This window comes from Zalophus californianus, chromosome 6 (genome assembly GCF_009762305.2).
Source record: "Zalophus californianus isolate mZalCal1 chromosome 6, mZalCal1.pri.v2, whole genome shotgun sequence".
Taxonomy (NCBI): Eukaryota; Metazoa; Chordata; class Mammalia; order Carnivora; family Otariidae; genus Zalophus; species Zalophus californianus.
In genome coordinates, this window is record NC_045600.1 from 45,554,828 (window position 1) to 45,577,511 (window position 22,684).

Below are 22,684 nucleotides of genomic sequence, written 5' to 3' on the forward strand. Positions count from 1 at the left end.
AGACACACACCGAGAGAGGGAATACAAGCAGAGGGAGTGGGAGAGGGAGAAGCAGGCTTCCTGTTGGGCAGGGAGCTCAATGCAGGGATTTATCCCAGGACCCTGGGATCATGACCTGAGCCAAAGGCAGACACTTAAAAGAGACTGAGCCACCCAGGTGCCCCTAAGTTCATTTGTTTTATTTTGCTTTTTATTTTTAGGGTTTGTTATTTCCATTTTATTTTTGCTTTATTTTTTACAAATCTTAAAGTATTCAAAATAACATAACTGACAGTTGTGGTTTATTTTTCAAAATATAAATAGGGGCACCTCGGTGGCTTAGTTAAGTGTCCAACTCTTGATCTCAGCTCAGGTCTTGATCTTGGGGTCCTGAGTTCAAGCCCTGCATTGGGCTCCACACTGGACATGGAGGGAAAGGAAGAAAGGAAGGGGGAGGGATGGAAGGAAGGAAAGTATTAGGCTTATAGGAACAGTATTTAATCAAAGGAATGTTTATAGTTATTGAAATTTTTCTTTTTTTTTTTTAAAGATTTTATTTATTTGAGAGAGAGAATGAGATAGAGCATGAGAGGGGGGAGGGTCAGAGGGAGAAGCAGACTCCCCGCTGAGCAGGGAGCCCGATGTGGGACTCGATCCCGGGACTCCAGGATCATGACCTGAGTCGAAGGCAGTCGCCCAACCAACTGAGCCACCCAGGCGCCCTCAAAATTTTCTACTCAATTTTTTTCTAAAATGGGTAAGGAATTTACTATAATTAAATTTATCAGCTATTCCTGTATTCTAACTGGAAGTCTATACCCTTCAAGGCAACCCTAAAAAGTGTAACACACTACTACCACACACACTATTTCTGAACTACTTCTGGGAGGGTGTATCAGTATTTTCTAAGACATTGGAACTATCACCAGAGTCTTGCATGAACTTGTCTTAACCCCATCACCTACTAATTTGGGTTACTCAGGGCCTCAGTTATAAAGATAACTGCTCATCTACCTTTCTAATACCAAAGTAATTTTTGCCTACTATGCAATAAAAATAAAATGATATACTGTAAAAAATATGCACTGTGGCTTGAAATCTGAAATTTAAAACTTTAAATGATTCTGCTGGGTCATGGAAGTTTTTGCCACAGTTACAGTAATAAAATATTAAAATTATAGTTACTATGTCTCTTTCTGGAGGTTGGATCCTAAAATGTATAATTCTGCATTTTCTCTTTTCAGAGGCAGATAAAATACTAGTAATGCGTGGACAGTGGTTTATTGATGGTACTTGGCAGCCTCTAGAAGAAGAAGAAAGTAATTTAATTGAGCAAGAACATCTCAGCTGTTTTAGAGGTCAGCAGATGCAGGAAAATTTTGATATTGAAGTGTCAAAATCCATAGATGGAAAAGATGGTAAGACCAATTAATACATTTAATATGTTGTAAACCAAGTAAGTTCTTAACGAAGTTTAGAGTAGTTCTTAATTTTGCATAGTAGTTCATGAGTGTTAGAATTTATAAAATTTCTGATTTAAACATTTGATGATTATTTTAGAATTTAATACTGCTATGAATTCCTAAACTGTCTCAATTTTTATTTTACTTAATATATGTGTTCACTGGCATGACACTAACATGACTTACTATTATACAAATTGTTATGTGTTCTGTGAATTAGTCCTTTTCAGTAGTTTGTAATTACCAACAAAAATTGAATCTACAAAAATATGTCATTATATCAAACGGGAGTTTTGTTAATATTTTAATGTTGGTTCTTTTCCTGAAGTTTAAAAAAAGAAAAAAACCTTAATTTCCTTTGTATACGTATCTTTAGGTTGTCTCCATACTGATAACCACATCAACTTTTACTTTGAAACAGTCTTCTCTTTATATTCCCTTACTCAGCATTTGGATTTGTTTGCAATAGCTTAAAATATTTATGTAATAGCCAAGATTGCCATGTTTCATTATGTGTCTGATGTTGAGTAAAATTCAAAATGTGTGGTCAAGTTAAAAATACTTCTATTGTTCCATTTACTGCAGGCAGTGGGATCAGCTATTCTGGTGAGTATAATAATATAGGTAGATTAGAATTTGTAGGTTTCTCTAAATATTTTTTTCTAAAAAGTGTTTCTTCATCTATGCTTGGCCTTTATTTTGGAGGTTTCTTGGCAAGCCCTATTGAAACTAGTGAATTAAAGTATGAATTAAGTGATTTTTTTTTTCCCTTTCTCATAAAACATTTCTAAAGCAGAAAAACTCAGTATTGATCAGGTAATTCACAGAATGCAGCTTGGAAAAATTATGTGGTTATAAGTAATTGTTTACATGACATAATTAATGGCAAAACAATAAGCTTTAAATTGGCTTGGCTTATTTTTTTTCTTACTGTTAGTAACAAACATCCTAAGTCTTTTCTTTCACCTACCCTTTCTCTCTGAAGACACACACACACACACACACACACACACACACACACACACACACACACACACACACACACGTCACAAGCAAGGAAACTATATAGTTTTGTTTATACCAAATTAACATATCTTTTGTGTCTAGTTGGTTAAAATCTACACAACTGAGGAAAGTTGTGGCTCATCACCACTACCAAAATAAGATTGCTATCAGAGAAGGCTGAATTCTAGATTTCTTTCTATTAAGTCTCCTTCAATCCTCCCTCAGAAATGGCAGTTCACCTTAACAAACCCAGTTTAGCCACCCAAATTCCTTACTCTTAGTGTAGGGGGAAGAAAACCCAAGAGCTTGGAGGAGAAAAAGGATGAGTATAAAAAATAAAAATATAAGTAGATTATTCCCCTTTCTTATACTGTATTCAAAACATTCTTTTTCCTCTTGCTAATTCATCTTATAGAAGTTAGTCATCAGCTCTGTTTCATCTCTAGATCACATCTATTTGGAATCTTGTTTTTATTACAATAAAAATTAGAATTTTTGTGTCTTTTTTACTTCTACTGCCTACCAAAATGTTGAGTATAGCAGGATACTTCAGTTTTCTTCACAGTGCCCTAATTTTAATGAGCCAGTCATTTAAATAAGTCTGATAAAAAACATAGTATATTTGTGTGAGTAGATTTTTAGTATGTCTTTGTGTGTGTGTTGATTCTAGAGTATCATGTTAGGGTATTATAGTAATATTTTTTGCTAGCTTTAAAGATATACTTTGGTCATAAAATTTTTAAACTGTTACAACATTTTTGCATTGTAATCTTTCAAAATGATGCTTTTTAAAGGTTCATTAGAAGAAAAATTGGTTTTTTAAAATATACTGTGGCATGTAAGTAAAGCTTCAGCATATTTTATTAACAAAGATTTTAAGTTCAATTTAGTATATATACTGTCATCATAAATTTACAGCCATTTTAGTTGTTACTCAGTTTTATGTAAAACATACATTTCTATGTTAAGATGTGATATTTGACTTTGAAGATTATGGGAAATTTTGTAGTATATTTGAAAATTATCACTGGTCGTGAGTCAAGAACATCTGCTTGTCCAAAAAGCCACCATTGTTAGAAAAATCAAATTTACCACATCTACAAAGATAAAAACATATTATAATCTTTTATTTTGTTTCTTAGCTCTAAGCTTCTGAAATTTCATATTTCATTAATTAATTAATTAGGGTAAAAAATATCTTTTCCACCTAAATTTTCTCATGTACATATGAGAAAGCCTGACTCTTCATATTGTCAGGAGGTTTTAAATGTTTCCATGTGCAGATAGTACTGTGCTAGGCACTCTTGTGAAAGATACAGGGTTTTGACCCTCAAGAAGTTTTGGGGAAGACAAAGCCAAAGATGAGAGTAGTTACAAAGAGTAAGTATAAGATAACACAGTAAACAGTGAATACAGAATTAGATATTCTACAAACAGACTTGGAATACAGAGTTGGAGATCACAGTGCCGTGGAGTTTTTCAAATAAGGCTTTCTGGAAAAATCCCATTTAATAATTAAAAATATTTTAAAATACTCTATCTAGGACTCTTAAGTGTTCTGTGGAATTTTTTTTTCTCTGGAATTTCTAAGAAACTAAACAGAGTTCTTGCCTTGAAGGACATTAAAATAATTCCTTTTCTTTCTGACCTTATCTGTGTTTTGGTTAGGGTAGCTGATGCCACAAATAAATTGGCTTTTTTGATATTTTCTCCTAGTTAATTTTCCTACTAATCTCAAAGTAAGCATTGAAATAGATTGATGAAAGTTTAGCATAACTTTTTTAGCATACAAATAAAGATAATCCATAAAAGCATCATCACTGGGCGCCTGGGTGGCTCAGTCATTAGGCATCTGCCTTCGGCTCAGGTCATGATCCCAGGGTGCTGGGATCTTGCCCCACATTGGGCTCCCTGCTCAGTGGAGAGCCTGCATCTCCCTCTCCCACTCCCCCTGCTTGTGTTCCCTTTCTCGCTGTCTCTCTCTCTGTCAAGAAATAAATAAAAACATTTTAAATAAATAAATTTTGTTTTCTCTTAAGAGTTAAAATAAAAATTGATTCTCTTCCCACCCCACCTTCTAGCAGCCTAACAAATGGAAGTCTAGAGTTTCACTGGGGATGAATTCTACAAATAAAATCAGCCTTTCAAATAAGTAATTTTGAAAATACTTGAACATAGTGCCAGATTAGTGTTTGACTCACTTTATAATTTATCCAAGCAATAATCAGTTTTAAAAAGGTTAAACTAAATGAGTTAGTCCTGTACTTCACCCTGACCAAAAAAATGCATAACATCAATCCAATTATGAGAAAACATCAGATAAACTCAAATTAAGGGACATTCTACAAAATAACTGATCAGAGGTCTTCAGAAATGTTAAGGCATCTAATTAACTAAATAAGGGGAACCCTTTCACAATGTATATCAATTCACTATGAGGTACACATTAAATATCTTATACTTTTATCAATTATACCTCAATAAAGATGATCTTTTTCTTAAGTGTCAAGGTTATGAAAGAAAAGAAATCCAGTAGGGGCATTAAAATAAAATAGTAAAAAATGTTTAATTAACCCAAAAGAGGTTAGGAAAGGAGAAACAAGAAACGAAATACAGATGGAACAAAGAGAAAATAAATGGGAAATGAGAGACCTAAATTCACCCGTGTTAATAATTACAGTAAATATAAGTGAACTAATGCTTCAGTTAAAAGGCAGAGATTACAGATTAAGAACGTGAAAACTATATGCTATCTGTAAGAGTCACACTATCAATATAAAGTCACAGATAGGTTACTGTTCAAGCTATTTTGGGGTACTGTGACATCACAGGTGTTGGTGTATCTTGAAGGACTTAATACATTTAACAATTTGGCATGTAAAGTGTGTATTGCTATCACTGTTGCTGGATAAGAATATCCCAAATTGTGAATATAGAAACTGCAAAAGTCAAAAAGGCGAAAGGAGTTGGAGATTGCTAATCCTTTCTAACCAGCTTTCCTTTTGCTCCCTCTTTGGTGCCTAAGAGGATTCCCGTCTTCTAGCTTTTGGTTATTACTTTTTATAAATTTACCTACTTAATTTCTCTGAGATCCAAGACAGTTGCTGGCAGTTTTCTCATTACAGTTGGTATGTTTGAGATGTGCAAACCTGCTTTCCCTAAAGTTGAGATTATACAGGTTACCAGCTTTTAGATAGGGAAAAGTCATTGAGTTGTTCTGTTCTGGGGATCAGTGTGTCATCAGCAACGCCCTCTTTTGATACTCTGTTGCTTTCAGAATTATATAATGAAGAAAATCCCTTTAAGAGAAGGATCAGTAAGGAAATTTATTAGAAATGCTATAGTATTTTAAATCTTTTTCATTGCTATGTAAGGCTTTAGTATATAAAATAACATTTTAATTAAATGTTAGCCTTTAATAAGTTAACATTTTGAGTTTATGCATATTTTTGCTAACATAAGAATTCCTAACTAAAACTTCATTTTAGGGGAAAAAATTTAGTAATGCTTTCTAGCACTTGAATTTCATTTAATGGTGATCCCTGTTGGATTGATAGTAAATACATTTTGTCTCTACTGTGCTTATGGTAGTACCCCTAATTCTGTCCTTTGGGTTGAAAAAAATTAAGCTTTCTAACTATGCTATGGGAAATTGTGACAAATAGAGCAAATGACTTTCAAGTGAAAATAAGAATTTGATTTGAGAGGAAGGTAAAGAACCATGTCTATTTAATTTTGTGAAAATGTTTTAAATTGTTTCTCTGTTTTTAGTATATTAGGGTATTTGTCTTTTTTAATCCCTAAATTGTTACTGTTCCTTTAGAAAGAAAAGCCTTTCTTTTTTATATCTTGACTAGCTTTCTGAAAGTGTTTGCATAATTTTGAAATGTAGTCAAATGGTCCATATGTATTTCAAGTGGATTTTTAAATAATTGCTTATTTAAAATATAAAGACATTTTATATTGTATATAACCAGCAGTATTTAACATGGAAAATGTTGACTTCAAGGTTATCTGCTGATTTGCCAAATATCAAGTCTATATGTCTGGCTTTATGTTGGCTGTTTCATGCTTACCAAATGTCACAACATACATTTTTACTAATGACTTTTTTAATTATTATTTTAGTTTCCTTTTAGTAAATATGGATTTGGTTCATGTTAGTTTTACTAGTGGATATATAAAATCTAGGTTTTGTTTCTTTGAGTAGTAAAGTCTCAAATTTATGCCTATTTGATCTACTTTGATTTTAGCTTTTTCCTAATGAATTTTTTGTTTAAAAATGTGTCCTGGAAGTGGTACATCTACTACTCAATAACTGACCAGAAGTCACCTTTGAGAAGAAACTTTTTCAATGAAGAAAATGTTTCAGTTGTCATTTTCCACCCCTCTGTAACAAAGAAATGTTTTTATAATCTTAATGTTATAACCCAGCTTTTAATCCTAGTCTGTAGCCATCTAATTACATATAGTTGTAATTAAGTGGCTTGTAAGCATTTCTCAATTACCTTTATTGCACAAATCATTGAATATACTTCATCTGTGCATACAGCAGATTTTTAAAATGTATCTAGTACTGTACAAAAGGAATTAAATATATTCATATTTGAGCAGTATTTAACCTTTGAATGTCACATTATTGTAGAAGGGAGTGAGGATGAAAAAGCAAATGTTTTAGAACATAAATTTGAACTAAGTCATAAAGGTTCTGTGGTTCATTTCCTGAACTGTTAAGAAACTGATTTATTAAAAAAAATGATTTATAAGCTTCAATTTCAAGTGGATTTTTTTTTTAAAATGCTTATTTAAAATGTAAAGAAATTTACTGATCTGTAACTAGCAATGTTCAACAGGGAAAGTATTGACTTTAAGGTTATCTACTGATTTGCCAAATATCAAGTCTATGTCTGGCTTTATGTTGTCTGTCTCATGTTTATAAGATGTCACAGCATGCATTTTTACTAGTGGTTTTTTTTTCATTATTTATTACTAACTTCCATTATTTTATCACTAACCAGTTAAAGAGCTTCCAATTTGATTTATTTTGGCAAAAGTTTCATTTTAAAAGTCTTTTCGCAACTCTGAGTTGTTTTTGTTTCTGTGGGAAGCTTCCATGATATATTTCATTAATAGAAGACATTTAGTGGAATGTATACTGTGATATTTTCTCAGGAAAACTGTATTAAATGTTTAAAATGTTATTTATTGCCTTCTTAATTTGGACATCAGCTGTTGGCTAATTTGGTGAAAGTAAATAACCTTAGTATTGTGAAAATGGGGTTTATAAGTCCCTTATGCATACAAAAATACCATGACCTATTTTTTATTCTGTGTGCAAAGACATTAAATATTATGATCACATAGCTGTCTTTAACTGATAAATTTTAGGTATCATTTGCCTTTTTTTCTTTCAATAAAAGTAGAGCATATATTTGATAAACATTATTAAACTGATGTTTTGCTTTACTGATTTTTAATTAGAAATTAAAGCATTTAGAATAATGTTTGTCAAATACAACTCATTTTTTAAAGTTAATACAGCAAAAAGGCAAAATGGCAAACCATTTAAAATTTACTTTGAAGCTCAGTGTTTTTGCTTTCTTAGTTGTCTACCACCTCCCTCCCTTCTCCCTCCCTTCTCTGTTCAAATGGAGAGGATATAAGGAGAGTACAGATGCGGCAGGTCTTAAACGAAAGCGTTCTCAAGGTACAGTAATTGTAGTTTTATTTCCCCATGTAGTTATTTCTCCCTGGCTTACAGTATTCAGCATTTAAAGCATAGAAATTACTAGTTTTTTAGAAATGTGTCCATTGTGCTATTTTGCTTAGAGTTACTTAATTATAAGCGATACAAACATTTGTAAATAATGTGTGTGATCCAGTAATGGGATGTTCACCAATACTAAGATGTTTTGCTTTAAGGCAGTTTGTGGATGATTTGAAGAGGAACAAACTTTTGTTGGCTTAACACTATTCTCTTAATATCTTAGTCCTGTAGTTTCAATGTTTTAAGCATATGTTGCTCAAAACTTTTAACGAAGATGTAGTTTGGAAGCATTAGATAAAAAGGCATAAAATAGTGGTTTGGATCAGACATAGAAAAGTAAATAATTATTAAACTCTTGCAAAAGATTTTTAAAAGTTCTTTTATAAAAAAAGCTGAGTTTGTACATTGTTATTGTTTGTTTTTTGGATTGAACATTACTAATATTTGTTACATTAATTGCATCTTGGTCTGTGTTCAGTGTCAGTAATGTATCCTGACAGATAAGTGAAATATAAATTGGTTTTTCATAAATTTTTGAAATTACATTTGTAACATAACTAAGAATAATTTCTCTGAAAGGATTTACTTTTCTATGTGTTCTAGTAGGGAATAGTTTTTCATAAAAATGACTTACGATCTTAGTTCTTGACCAGGGCTATATAACCTTTCATATTTAACTTGAGGTTATTTTCAACTCATCTTCAAGTCAGAATAGACTGTGCTGGTAATCAGCTTTGTGGCAAGTCACTTAATCTCTTTGTACCTCTGGGTCTTTATATATAATGGGAGATAATATTTTGCTTAAAAAGGATTTTTTAAAAAATCAGACATAGCAGTTTTAAGGTGCATAGTTTTCTGAAGAGGGATATGTGGATTTTTCTCACCTCTATACCAGAGATATAGAAAGGAAAGTTTAAGGCCTTCAGAATATAAGAATTATCAAGTTATAAATGGATGAATATGTTAATGACAGTTCTCTTAATCCATTGCTTCCACAAACATTACTGAATTTGTGATACATGTCAGGCATTGTGCTAGGACACTGTGTTTGGTGCTAGTGGTACAAAATGATCAAGACATAGTACCTGCCTCAGAGAGTTTATGTATTTCTGGAGCATATAGGTTTGATTTTTTTTTTCTTTAGAGCTTATTTTCACCAGGCATACCTTAGTTACAGAAATGCGATAATCATACTGATTTGAACATCATAGTAGAAAAAATTTCTTTGATTTCTTATTAAAACATCTTTCAACTTTGGATTTCTGTTACGGTGAGCAATATCCAGTGATAATTGGTTTTTATATCTATTTCAAAACTACCATATATTCTCATAGATTAGGTTGTTCTCTTCCCAGTTTAAAGATAAAATTTTTTCCTTTTAGTCTTATTTTGTCTTGCACTGAGTGAAATTTTCACAGATCCAAAAATAAAATCCACAGAAGAAAGGAAACTTAAGTTTCTATGTCAAAGGTATTGAGGACTTTCATGAAGGTATATATTATCCCTTAGACCTAAGAAGTGGTCATTATCACGTGGGAAAGCAGTTCTTTAATAATAATCAGAACATATTAACTACGTGTTAGAGGTTAAATTTATGGTAGTTAACCCTGTTAATTCTGTGTTGTTCTAACAAGTTGACATTCCCTGTAGCATGGTTAATCATTTATAAAATAAAGTCCCTATCCATTACTTGCCTCATATCAATATGTTTCAGCAAAACAATTTTTTATTGAACTGAGTTCAAATATTGATTCAAAAATCTGTGTGTTATAATTCTTCACACAAATGAGCAACCACATTAATTTTTCCTTTTTGCAACAGCTATTCATAGTTTCAAGTTGAGTCGAAATCACGTGGACTGGCACAGTATGGATGAAGTATATCTTTATAGTGATGCAACAACATCTAAAATTGCAAGGACAGTAACCCAAAAACTGGGATTTTCTAAAGGTAATTGTTAAATATTACTATAGTTTGTGAAAATTTTGAGAATCTTTTTCTCTTACATTGAAAGTAGACTGTTCAAGTTCTATTTTTAGTATATTTTAAATATGTATTAAATTTAGTGACAGTTACTGCCCTATTAAATGAAACTTTTATTAAGGTGATTGAGTTCACATGTATTCATCAGTGGTAATCATATATTTAGAATGATCTGACGGGATTAATAAATATCTTTTATACTTCTAGAAACACAACAGCAGTCAAACCTCAGGCAGTCATGTGAAAATAAAACATGGCAATTGAAGGTGAAAACTAAAAATTTCTGTTGGATTTAGTGAAATGGAGGTCATTGGTGACTTGGATAGATTGAGGAGGCAGAAGCCAGATTGGCATGGGTTGAAGTCTATGTAGGTAGGTGAAGAAATGGAGGCAGTGAGAATAGACAACTCTTTCAAGAAGTGTGACTAAAGGGAAGAAAAGAGGAAATGGTACCTGAGGAAGATGTGAGAACATTACTAGTAAATTTCTCAGAAATTTTTGTTAAGTCTGATATTAATTTTTTTTTTTGCTATTCCATCTTTGTTGTGATTTCTTTGATAACATGTGCTTGAATATCTTCTCTGTGTTTACTAGTCATTTGTATTTGTTTTGTGAATTACATTGTACCTTTAGCCCATTTTGCTATTTGAATGGTTGTCTTCTCACCTTTTGTTTAGTAAGCTTTCTTTCATACCTCAGTAATTAACATATTTTGCAAAAACTTTCCCAATTTGTCTTTTAGCTTTGCTTCATGGAATGTTTTTGATCGAGAACTTTTTAAAATTTTTATGTGTTCTGTCCATCCTTCCCTCCTTCCTTTTCTTTTTTCCTCTTGTTTCTGGTTTTGGCATCATGTCCAGTCAAGCACTTTATATCTGAGCCAGTCAAGGTACATCTTCTTACAAGTTTCATCCCCACGCAGCCCAGTGAAATTTTTTCTTAAGATCTCTTTTACTTTATTATTTCTTTCAATATATTGTCAAAATGCTATTTCTGGAATAAGTAGTAAACTTCGAATCATAATTTTTCTACAGCATCAAGTAGTGGGACCAGACTTCATAGAGGTTATGTAGAAGAAGCCACATTAGAAGACAAGCCATCACAGACTACCCATATTGTATTTGTCGTGCATGGCATTGGGCAGAAAATGGACCAAGGAAGAATTATCAAAAATACAGCCATGTGAGTTCTTTGATGAATACATTCTCCATCTAGTCTAGAGTCCAAACTTTGGTCTGGGGTATAACAGAGTTTAATCATTCCACCACGTGTTTCTTCAATGTACTCTAATTAATCTCTTACTTTATAGATGGAATTTCTGGACCAAATTTTGAGAGTGATTATGTCCAGATGATGATGATGATGATGATGATATTTGAGTTTTTTCCCCCCACAGCATGGAGAAGATGAAGTATAAAAACGTAAAACTAGGTTAGGTTGAAAGCAAAGAAAAAGGCTTAATTTTCAGTTTGTATCTTACTGTCTGAACTGCAGACTGCATAAACTGTGAATAATTGCAAAGTTGCATAATCATGAAAAAACCTAAGAATCATTTAAATTGCCAGTCAGCAGTTTAACCTGGCCAGTTAATTACTACCAGGGGAAACCGAACTCTAAATTTTACACAGAGAACAGTGGGTGTTTTAAAAAACAACACACAAGGTATATTATTTACCTCATTAATTTATTTATATTCATCTTTATCCTAAAAAGTCCAACATGTTGGAGGGGTGGAGGATGTTTGTATTTGTGTGTGAGGACTGTGTTGAAGGGAAATGTTAGGGTTAAAGATTCCACCACAAATTTGGCTCTAAACTAGCAGCCAGTATAAAGAAAAACCTAATCAGGGATTCCTGTCTGGCTCAGTCTGTAGGGCATGCAGCTCTTGATCTCAGGGTCATGAGTTCAAGCTCCATGTTGCGTGTGGAGCCTACTTAAAATTAAAAAAAGAAAGAAAGAAAAATCTAATCATATTTGTGATGTGATGAAAACAAACAGTTGTTGGTTCAGAGCACACTTTATCTGGTTCTGAGGCTTCAAGTAAATGCATTTCTTGTGTCCTTTAGAACAAATACTGTGTGATATCAGGAACTTTGTCCTCATCAACATCTCTCTAATAGTGCAGTGCTGAGTTTTGAGTTTTGTTTCACTTTTTATTGTAATACCTCTTAATGCCAACTGATGGATTAAAGTAAAGGTACAGTTCAACTTTTAAAAACTTCGTCAGATACTAATGAGCCATCCTAACTTTTGTCAATCTTCATAGCTTGTATTACAAAAAATCTCTTCCCTCTGATTCTGACTTTATTTTCTGGTGAGTTGCCCATGACTTCTCGAATATTTATGTTTTTATTGTTAAAATGCTGATCTCTTGCTTGGATACCTAGGAACCTGAGACATAGGTTTAATGGCATGTTCTTTCTGGAGCTATTGATAAATGGGAAGGTATCACCTTGCTTATTTTGGGTGTAGGTTGGGGAAAACCTAACCCAAAAAGGCTTAAGCCTAAAAAAGGATTTAGTAATTCATAAAACTGGGAAGTCTAAATCTAAGATTTGCCAGTCATGAGAATCCAGAATTCAGTTTCTATCTACGCTACTTTCCTTCATTTTTGAGCTATTCTCAGACATCTGGTTCCAGATGTGATTTATATTATATTGTGTTCAACTTCAAGAAGAAAGAATAAGCCTTTTTTTCCAGAAGTCCCAGCTAGTCTAGACATTTCAGTGACCAGTGGTGTTGCATCCAACTGCCTGAATCTACACATGCGGCCATGCAGGGTCTGATCTGTTGAACTTGTCATCTTTCCACAGTCAGATGGAAGTTGGCTTCATCATAATCATTGGGAGAGGTAGAGCCACAGATAAAAATCAAGAGCTAGTATTGGAAGTAGGATGAATGAATCCAAAGTGGCTCAGAAAAACCAAGTATCTGCTGGGGCACCTGAGTGGTGCAGTCAGTTGAGTGTCCAACTCGTGGTTTCCACTCGGGTGGTAATTTCAGGGTCATGGGATCGAGCCCCATGTCAGGCTCCACTCTCAGCACTGAGTCTGCTTGGACTCTCTCTCTCTCTCTCTCTCTCTCTCCCTCTCCCTCTCCCTCTCATGTTCATGCTTTCTCTCTCTCAAATAAATAAATCTTTAAAAAAAATAAAAGTATCAGCTACAGAGAAGATTGCCGTCATTCCTTTAGAGACAGGTTAATTTGATGGAAAACCCCCCATATAAATTAGTAATTGATAGAAAATAAACATAAAAGAATTCTGCTTAATAATAAATGGGAAAATCCAGAGGATCTCTTAATCCTTTCCCTGCTTTCTACCATTCCTAAGTTAGTTGTCCAAGACGATAAAAACAGTAAAATTAACTTCATCTTTGTCACTGCCATTCTGAGTCTTGTTTGTATTTGTGAGACTACAGTTGAAATGAACAAAGTAGTATAAAGGGTTACAAGACTCCCCCCCCCCCCCGCCCACCCCCGGCAACCTTTTGTTCTCTGAGGGCCTCTTGAAATCATGTTTCAGAAACCTAGAATTAGAGGATTATCCCTCACCTCATTTTAGTGATTGATGTGGGTTGAGAAGAAAGTTGATAGACAACTTCTAGGAATATCAGAACTGGTTTACTAAAAAGGATGGATGTATTTGAATTGGATTGGATTTACTTTTTGTAGCAATTTATTACAAGGGAAATCTTCACTGAACTTATATACTAATACCATAAATAAGTGATGTTAAAGCTATAATTTTAGAAGAGTATAAAGAAACTTTCCATTAAACATGGTAGATTTAACACTTAAGCTTATCTTATTCCCTCCTGGAACCTCACTGAAAATGAAAGCAAAGGAATTTTTGAAAGAAAAAAGGCGTAAACCTGTAAGCACAGAAAAAAATGGAAGAAGGACAACAGCAAACAAGATTGTCAACAAAACTGATTTTTTAAATAGAAAGTCCATTCACATGGTTGACAAATCAAAGCATAAAAACCTGCAGAGTGAGAAATCTGACTCCTGTTCTTATCTCCATCATCCCCCATTGTCCACTGTCCTTATGTCTTAAAGCAGTGTTAATCATTTATTTTATATTGTTCTAAAGTTTCTTTAGGCAAATCCAGATTTTTTCACACAAAGGTGGCATATACACTTCTGGACCTTGCTTTCTTGTGTAAAGAGTGTACCTTGTTGATTGTTACGATTTTCTGTTTTTCTCCTTTCCTATATATGTCTTAATACCAAATTGTTTTATCAGTTGATTTTTTTTTTTAATTGAGGAGAATTGTAAAGACTTACTCTTTTAGAGCAATTTAGTGATTCTTAATTGGACAGTAATTCTCAGGCACTATTAATCCATTCCTTCCTTTTTCAAAATATCAACTAAATAAGCATTCATTGCCTAGCAGGGGAACATTGAAGTTTAATAAGCTTATATGACAGGACGGAGTTTTGTGCGTGGCCTTACAGATGCACAGTCATGGGTTGTAGCTTGAGCCGTAGCATAATGGTTTTCAAGCATTCCTGTTTTGTTGTCTCCTCTGCCCTCCATCGGTCTCAGTGTTTCTCATGTCGTCAAGACCTATATGTGTAGGAAATGTTTTACCATTTTTAGTAAGGCAAATCTGGGGACATACCCAGTCTCTCTGTCCCTCCCTCCCTCCCTCCCCCTCTCTTCTTCCTCTTCTTTCCTTCTCCTTACCCCCTTCCTTCCTCCATTCCTTACTGTCTTCTTTCATCTTTCCCTTTCTTTCCTTTTTTTGAGTCAGTCCTGTTAATTACAACCAAGTGATTTAGGAGATATACCTGCTTGCCTAATCAGTATCTACATATGTGACCATCTGAGAATTAGGATAGTGATCCTGTGGAGTAGAGGACTGTGTAAGTTTACTGTAGAAGAGGACAATATTTTAGGCTAATGTAGTGTTTTCCTGAGTTTATAATTCAGTCAGGGTTCCTCAGCCCCATCAGTTTTGACATATTTGATCAGATAATGCTAATTATTATATCATAATGAAATACGTAAGAACTATACAGTCATCAAACAAAAATGTGGGTAGAATAGTATTAGAAATCTTAAAATATGGTCTTTCTTATACGTTCTCATACTTGTTAAAACTAAACATTTGAAAAGATGGCAGAGAAACTTAAAAATGTATTTATAACCCTTATTGGAGTATCTGCTGTAAAAAATAAAACAAAAAAAGGAACTTTTAGACTCTGTGGGTAATGAAAGAGATCATGCCTTCAAGTCTGAAGTTTTGGCTATCATTTATTTTCAGGAATGATTATTGGAAGCAGATTTTCCTTTTGGCAACCTAGAATTAATTTAGGCATTTTTAAAGTCAACTTTGAGGATATACAATCAGTAAAATGTAATTATATTGTAAATATTGCCTTTTAAAATATACTAGAAGTGGAGATAGACTTTTTTAACAAATAGTATTGAGATAATTAGATAGCCATAGGAAAAAAGTAAAATTGGGTCCATTTCTCACACTCAGATAAATTTTTATTGAATCACATTTAAATATAAGAAATGAAGCTATACAAATACTATGGATTTAAAAGGTGGAACTGAGGGGAGTTTGAATTCTTCTACACTTTAAGAATAGAGAAAACTGTCCTAACTATGACTTGATCCAGAAACAATAAGGAAAAATATTGATAAATAATTTTCCCAAAAAAAGCTATGTTGACAAAAACATAAAATAAGACAAACTGAGAGAAACCATGTGCAGCTTTTATATCACAGACAAACAATCGCCTTAATATATAGGGAACTTCTAAAAATAAAGAAAAAATATCTGGCTACCTTTTAGAAAAATGGGCTAAAAAGGTGAACGTCTAATTCCCAGAAAAGGAAATGCTCAATCAAATGTAAATTAAAATTGCACTTAAGATGCCATATCTTGACTATGAGATTAGCAAAAAATCCAAAATTTGACAATATACTACTCCTTTAGCCAGACTATAGTTGATAGGCATTCTCATACTGCTAGTAAACTGCAGTGAAGAAGAGAGAATATGGGAATGTGTGTCAAAATTATATATGCATTTATTCTTTGACCCAGCAAACTTAACTTCGGAATCAAGGATAATACCAGCAAAAATATTTTTAAAAAGATATATGCACAAAGCTATTCTTTGCAGCATTACGTGTAATGGGAAATTAACCAAATGCACATCAGTAAGAGACTGGTTGATAAACTATGGCTATTTATATGATGGAAAACTATGTAGTTGTAAAACAATGAGGATGACCTCTATATATTATTGTGGCTCTTTGAAAAGATCGGCAAAACTGAGAAACCTGCAGCTAGACTGACCAAGAGAAAAAAGAGAAGATTCAAATTACTAAAATCAGGAATGAAGGAGGGGACATAATTACTGATCTTACAGAAATCAAAAGGATTATAAGGGAATACTGTGCATAATTCTGTGCCAACAAATTAGATAGCCTAGATGAAATGGACAAATTCCTAGAAAGATACACACTACCAAACTGACTTGATGATCAGTAAGAAGATATAGAAAATCTAAATTGACCATTAACAAAGCGTTTGAATTAATAATCAATAAACTTCCTTCCAAAAAAAAAAAAAGGCTCAGGACCAGATGGCTTCACTGGCAAATTCTGCAAAACAAAAACAAAAAAGAGGAGCACCAATTCTTTACAAACTCTCCAAAAAATGGAAGAGGAGAGAAAACTTCCCAACTCATCCTTTGAGGCCAGTATTGCTGTAATGCCAAAACCAGACAAAGATACCATAAGGGAAAAAAAACCTATAGACCAGAATCTTTTGTGAATACAAATCAATATTTCTTATGGACACAAAAATCCTCAACGAACTGAATCCAGCAGCATGTAAAGATTATACACTATGACCAAGTGGGATTTATCCCAGGAATGCAAGGTTGGTCTGACATATTTTTAAAAGAAATCAATTAAGGTTAATAGAACAAAGGAAAAAAAAAAAAACATACCATGTGGTTTTTGATGCAGAAGAGGCACTGACAAAATTTAACACCCTTTCATAATGAAAACACTCAGGAAACTAGAGAGAGAAGGGAATCTCCTCAATCTGATAAAAGGCATCTACAAGCCCATGACTAAAATTATACTTTAACAATGAAAGACTGAAAACTTTTCCTCAAGATCAAAAACAAAACAGGGATGTCCCCTCCCAATTCTGTTCAACATTGTACCATAGGTATCAGCCAGGGCAATTAGACAAGAAAAAGAAATAAGATAAAAGAGATCCAAATTATAAAGGAAGAAATAAAATGATCTCTGTTTACAGATACCTTGGTCTTATAGAGAGAAAATACTAGGGAATCTATACATACACACAAAAAAACTACTACAGCTAATAAATGAACTCAGCAGAGTTACAGGATACAAGATCAGTATGCAAAAATTAATTGTATTTATACACTAGCAATTAATAATCCAAAAATTAAATTAAGAAAGCATTTCCAGGCACGCCTGGCTGGTTCAGTCAGAAGAGTATATGACTCGATCCCAGGGTTGTGATTTCAAGACCCACGTTGGGGGTAGAGTTTACTTTTAAAAAAGAAAAGAAAAAGCATTTCCATTAATTACAGCATCAAAAAAAATAATCTACTTAGGAATAAGTTTAATAAGAGAAATGTAAGATTTGTACACTGAAAACTACAATACACCTTTGAAAGAAATTAAAGAAGACCAAATAAACAAAACAACAGTTGTGGATTAGAAGGTTTAATGTCGTTAAAATGGCAGTACTTCCCAAATTGATCTACAAACTCAGCAGATCCCTATTAAAGTCCTACCTGTCTTTTATGCAGAAATTGACAAGTTGATCCTAAAATCCATATGGAAATGCAAGGAACCCAGAACAGCCAAAACAATCTTGAAAAAGAACAAAGACAGAAGACTTACACTTCCCAATTTCGTAACTTGCTACAAAGCATGATCAATGGAATAGAATTAAGAGTTCAGTTGATTTTCAGCAAAAGTGCCAAAAGAATTCATTGAGGAAAGAATACTTTTAAGTAGGTTCCATACCCAGCGTGGAACCCAGTGCAGGGCTTGAACTCACATCCCTGAGATCAAGACCTGAGCTGAGATCAAGAGTTGGATGCTTAACTGACTGAGCTACCCAGGTGCCCCAAGTATAGCCCTTTAACAGTTGGTGCTGGGACACCTGGATATCTATCTGCAAAAGAATGAAATTAAACCCCTACCTCACACATACAAAAAATTAATTCAAAATTAAAGGCCAAAATATAAGAGCCAGAACTATAAAACTCTTAAAACATAGGAGTATATGTTTGTGACCTTGGATTAGGCAATGGTTTCTGAGATACAGCATCAAAAGTAGAAGCCACAGAGGGAAAAAGATAAATTGGACTTCAGCAAAAGTTAAAACTTGTTCTTCAAAGGACATCATCAAGAAAGTGAAGACAACCCACAGAATGATTTACAAATCATAATCTGAGAAGGATCTATAGTATCTAGCATGTATAAAGATAAAAAAAGAACTCAATTTTTAAAATAGGTAAAGGATTTGAAAAACATTTGTCCAGTTAAAATATACAAATGGCCCATAAGTACATGAAAAGATGTTCAATATCATTAGGCATTAGGGAGATGCAATTCATAACCACAAAGAGATGCCACTCCACACCCGCTAAGTTGACTCTCATCAAAAAGATGGAAAATAACAAGTGTTAGTGAGGATGTGGAAAAATTAGAACCCTCATGTTGCTGATGGGATTGTGAAATAGTACAACTGCTTTGGAAAAGTTTAGCACTTCTTCAAAATTTTAAACGTAGAGTTAGCATACCAGCCCATAATTCCACTCCTAGGTATATATCCTAGGAGAATTGATAACCTATCTACACAAAAACCTGTTAAAGAATAAAGAATGCCTGGGTGGCTCAGTCTTTAAGCGCCTGCCTTCAGCTCAGGTCAGGGTCCCAGGGTCCTGGGATCGAGCCACACGTTGGGCTCCCTGCTCAGTGGGAAGCCTGCTTCTCCCTCTGCCTGCAGCTCCCCCTGCTTATGCACACACACTCTCTCTCTCTGACAAATAAATAAATAAAATCTTAAAAAAACACAACACTTCAAATAAGTTTTAAGTGTATGAGTTAGTAAAGATGTCAAAAAATATACAAGCTAAGAACTCAGTATTTTGAAAATTGTTAATAAAAGGGAAGAATTAACCATTCATTCTGCCTTTTCTCAGTTCATAACTGTTTGGTTGTACTACAAAGCAGCCAAATATTTGATGCGAGGAAATTTCTCTTTCTAGAAGTATAAGCTTTATAAAGAAATAAGGCATGATGGAACCATAATAAATTAATCAATCTAAGTAATGATCGTCACAACTGCTAGTGTCACCAAAAAAGAGACCACCACATTTGTATGCACCCATGGAGTAGTAGTCTTGCCAAAACAATAAAACTTGAATCTGATCAAGCCCCTATATCTCACTAACAAATTACAGGAAATAGAGAACAAAGAACATGTTAAACAATACCATGGGGTTGCAGTCATTAAAAATCAGACTCTCGGGAACTCTACAGGACAAAAATAAATTACAAAGCAAAACCAAAAAAAAAAGTGAGGGGAACTGATAGATTTAAAAGACACAGGATGCCTGGGTGGCTCAGTTGGTTAAGGCTCAGGTCGTAATCTCAGGGTCCTGGGATCGAGCCCTGCATCGGGCTCCCTGCTCGGCCAGGAGCCTGCTTCTCCCTCTGCCCCTGCCACTCCTCCTGCTTCTTCTCTCTCTCTCTCTGACAAATAAATAAAATCTTTAAAAAATAATGACTTAGACATATCTACCAGCTACAGTGCACGGACTATACAGTCCCCCACCTTATCTGCAGTTTCACTCTTTGTGATGTCAGTTATCTGGTGTCATCTGCATCTGGAAGCAGGTGATCGTAGCCTAACACTACATCACAATGCCTGTGTCACTCCCCTCACTTCGTCTCACCGCACAGGCATTTTATCATTTCATGTCATCACAAGAAGAAGGAGGAGTACAATGCATTAAGATTTTGAGAGAGAGACCACATTCGTACAACTTTCATTACATTATATTATTATAATTATTCTATTTTATTATTATTATTAAGCTCTCACTGTGCCTAATTTATAAATTTAACTTTATCATAGGTGTGTATGTATAGGAAAAAACAGTATATGTAGGGTTCAGTACTGCTGCAGTTTCAAGTATCCACTAGGGGTCTTGGAATGTATCCCCACATATAAAGGGGAGGACTATTGTATTTGGAGCTCAATTCAGACAAGTGTAAAAATATATTTTATGTTAGAAAATAACATTTCTAATCTAACTGGGAAAATGGGACCACTGAACTACATCTTTGCTGAAATTAAAAAATTGTTAAAAGTTTTGGTATGATAATAGTACTGAATAGGTTATGTTTTCCTTATATTTTAGAAATAGCTACTAAACAATTTACAGATGAAATGATGTGATGTCTGGGATTTGCTTTAAAATATTATGGGGGGGCGCCTGGGTGGCTCAGATGGTTAAGCCTTCGGCTCAGGCCATGATCCCAGGGTCCTGGGATCGAGTCCCGCATTGGGCTCCCTGCTCATTGGGAGCCTGCTTCTCCCTCTGCTTCTCCCTCTGCTTTTCTCTCTCTCATGAATAAATAAATAAAATCTTTAAAAAAAAAATAAAATATTATGGGGAAGGGTGTTACTATAAAGTGTTAGTATGAAGGAATTTTGGGGGGATGATAGAACTAGTTTGTATCTTAATTGTGGTGGTGCTAACCACAAATCTCTACAACTGCCACCAAAAGGGAAAAGAAGTCAATTTTACTATATCTTAATTTTAAAAATAAAATTTAAAAATTCATATTATGGAGAGAATGAGTGGAGGAATAGATGAAATAAGGCAGGCCATGACTTGCTAATATTTGGAGCAGAGTGATGGCAGAAGGGGGGGATTTCATTGTCCTACTCTCTCTACTAAAAATTTATACATATAATTATTTAGAATATAATGTGAAAGCTTGTAATATTTGAAATCATAGATGAGAAATTTAGGGAAATAGCTTTGAAATTAAGGTTTCCTAGTATTGTGAACTATTGCATAGTGTAACAATGATTGAAACATTACAGGATGAAGTTAGAAGCAAGTGGAAGTGGTATGATTAAAGACATTTTATACCGTATAAGTACATATGAGAAGTTACTCTGATAATGTTGTTTTTTTTTAATTTTTTTTTTCTTTAGGATGAGAGAAGCTGCAAGAAAAATAGAAGAAAGACATTTTTCCAACCACGCAACACATGTTGAATTTCTCCCTGTTGAGTGGCGGTCAAAACTTACTCTTGATGGAGGTACAGTTTGTTTAAAAATTAAGTGATTTAGTCAGTGGAAACAAGGTGTTGCTTGTTGGGAACAAAGTGTCTTTCATTTAGTTGTCTTGAGGTATAGTCACTCTTCTAGATAATTTAAGAAAATCCACCGATTTTTATTTTTTTATCTCTTTTTATTAACATATAATGTATTATTTGTTTCAGGGGTACAGGTCTGTGATTGATTTTTTAAAAAATTATATTGACATACATTGATTTGGATCACCATATAGATTTCACAGATAGCCCAGTTTTTATGCATGCCTTCTGTGGATTAGGGGGTGGGGCAGGGGGAATGGGGAGCATGTGGAGGGAACAAAATATTGTCTTAAGTTTTTGAAAGAAAGTGATTTGTTGATAACTTTAAAAATATTTGTTGTCCACAATTCCATATGAGCTTACATTTTCTTTCTAATAATTTTCTTTTCCTATATTTGGAAGACAAAATCTCAGGTTTTTTTTCTTTTGTTCCTGCATTCCCTGGGCTGGTAAATTATTATCTAGCAGAGAGAAATTATACAATATATTTGTTTAAATAAAATCATTTTTGTTTGCTTCCTTAAAGAGTTATTAGCTAAAATATGCACAAATCTGTGACCTTTTAATATTTAAACCATTAGGATGGCATGTTTCAGCTGATGATTTGCATGATCTGGAAAATGAAAGAGTTCTAGACATGATATCACCTGCTGTTTGTGGAGCTTTACTGTGTGCCTGGCACTCCATAGTTCATTTTGCATGGAGTTTCTCATTTAATTTTCTCATATAGCTATGAAATATACCTACTTTGTTTTCTCTATTTTACTGATAAGGAAACTGAAACTCAGTGAAAGGTGAATTAATTTAACTAAGAATGGCAAGAATCTAGATCTGTATGATACCAGAACCCTTACTCATCACAGCACTAACCTGCCTCCCTGGATGATTTCCAAGGATTCTTCCAAGTCTGTGGTTCTATCTCATAGTCAGTTAGCAATGTCAGTTATAGCTTATAAACCAAAATGGTATCCAAAGTTGTAATGAATTAAAAAAAAAAAATGCTAGTGATCAGAGAAGACTTCTCAGCAGCAGGAGCTCATATGTAAGGTTCTAGTGTAATTAACGCTATAT

The 22,684-nt window shown here is 33.8% G+C and overlaps 1 protein-coding gene across 5 annotated transcripts in view; it reads left to right on the forward strand.

Moving 5' to 3' along the window:
* Positions 1 to 22,684, forward strand: part of DDHD1 (DDHD domain containing 1) — a 95,212-nt gene that overhangs the window by 38,561 nt on the left and 33,967 nt on the right. For 2 of the 5 annotated variants that reach the window (XM_027570090.2, XM_027570092.2), the window contains exons 2-7: positions 1,224 to 1,397; positions 2,028 to 2,048; positions 8,053 to 8,154; positions 10,036 to 10,164; positions 11,232 to 11,379; positions 21,450 to 21,556. In XM_027570090.2, coding sequence (XP_027425891.1) covers positions 1,224 to 1,397; positions 2,028 to 2,048; positions 8,053 to 8,154; positions 10,036 to 10,164; positions 11,232 to 11,379; positions 21,450 to 21,556 — 681 coding nt within the window. The remainder of the gene's footprint in view (positions 1 to 1,223; positions 1,398 to 2,027; positions 2,049 to 8,052; positions 8,155 to 10,035; positions 10,165 to 11,231; positions 11,380 to 21,449; positions 21,557 to 22,684) is intronic. The other 3 variants (XM_027570093.2, XM_027570094.2, XM_027570091.2) reach the window with 2 other exon arrangements.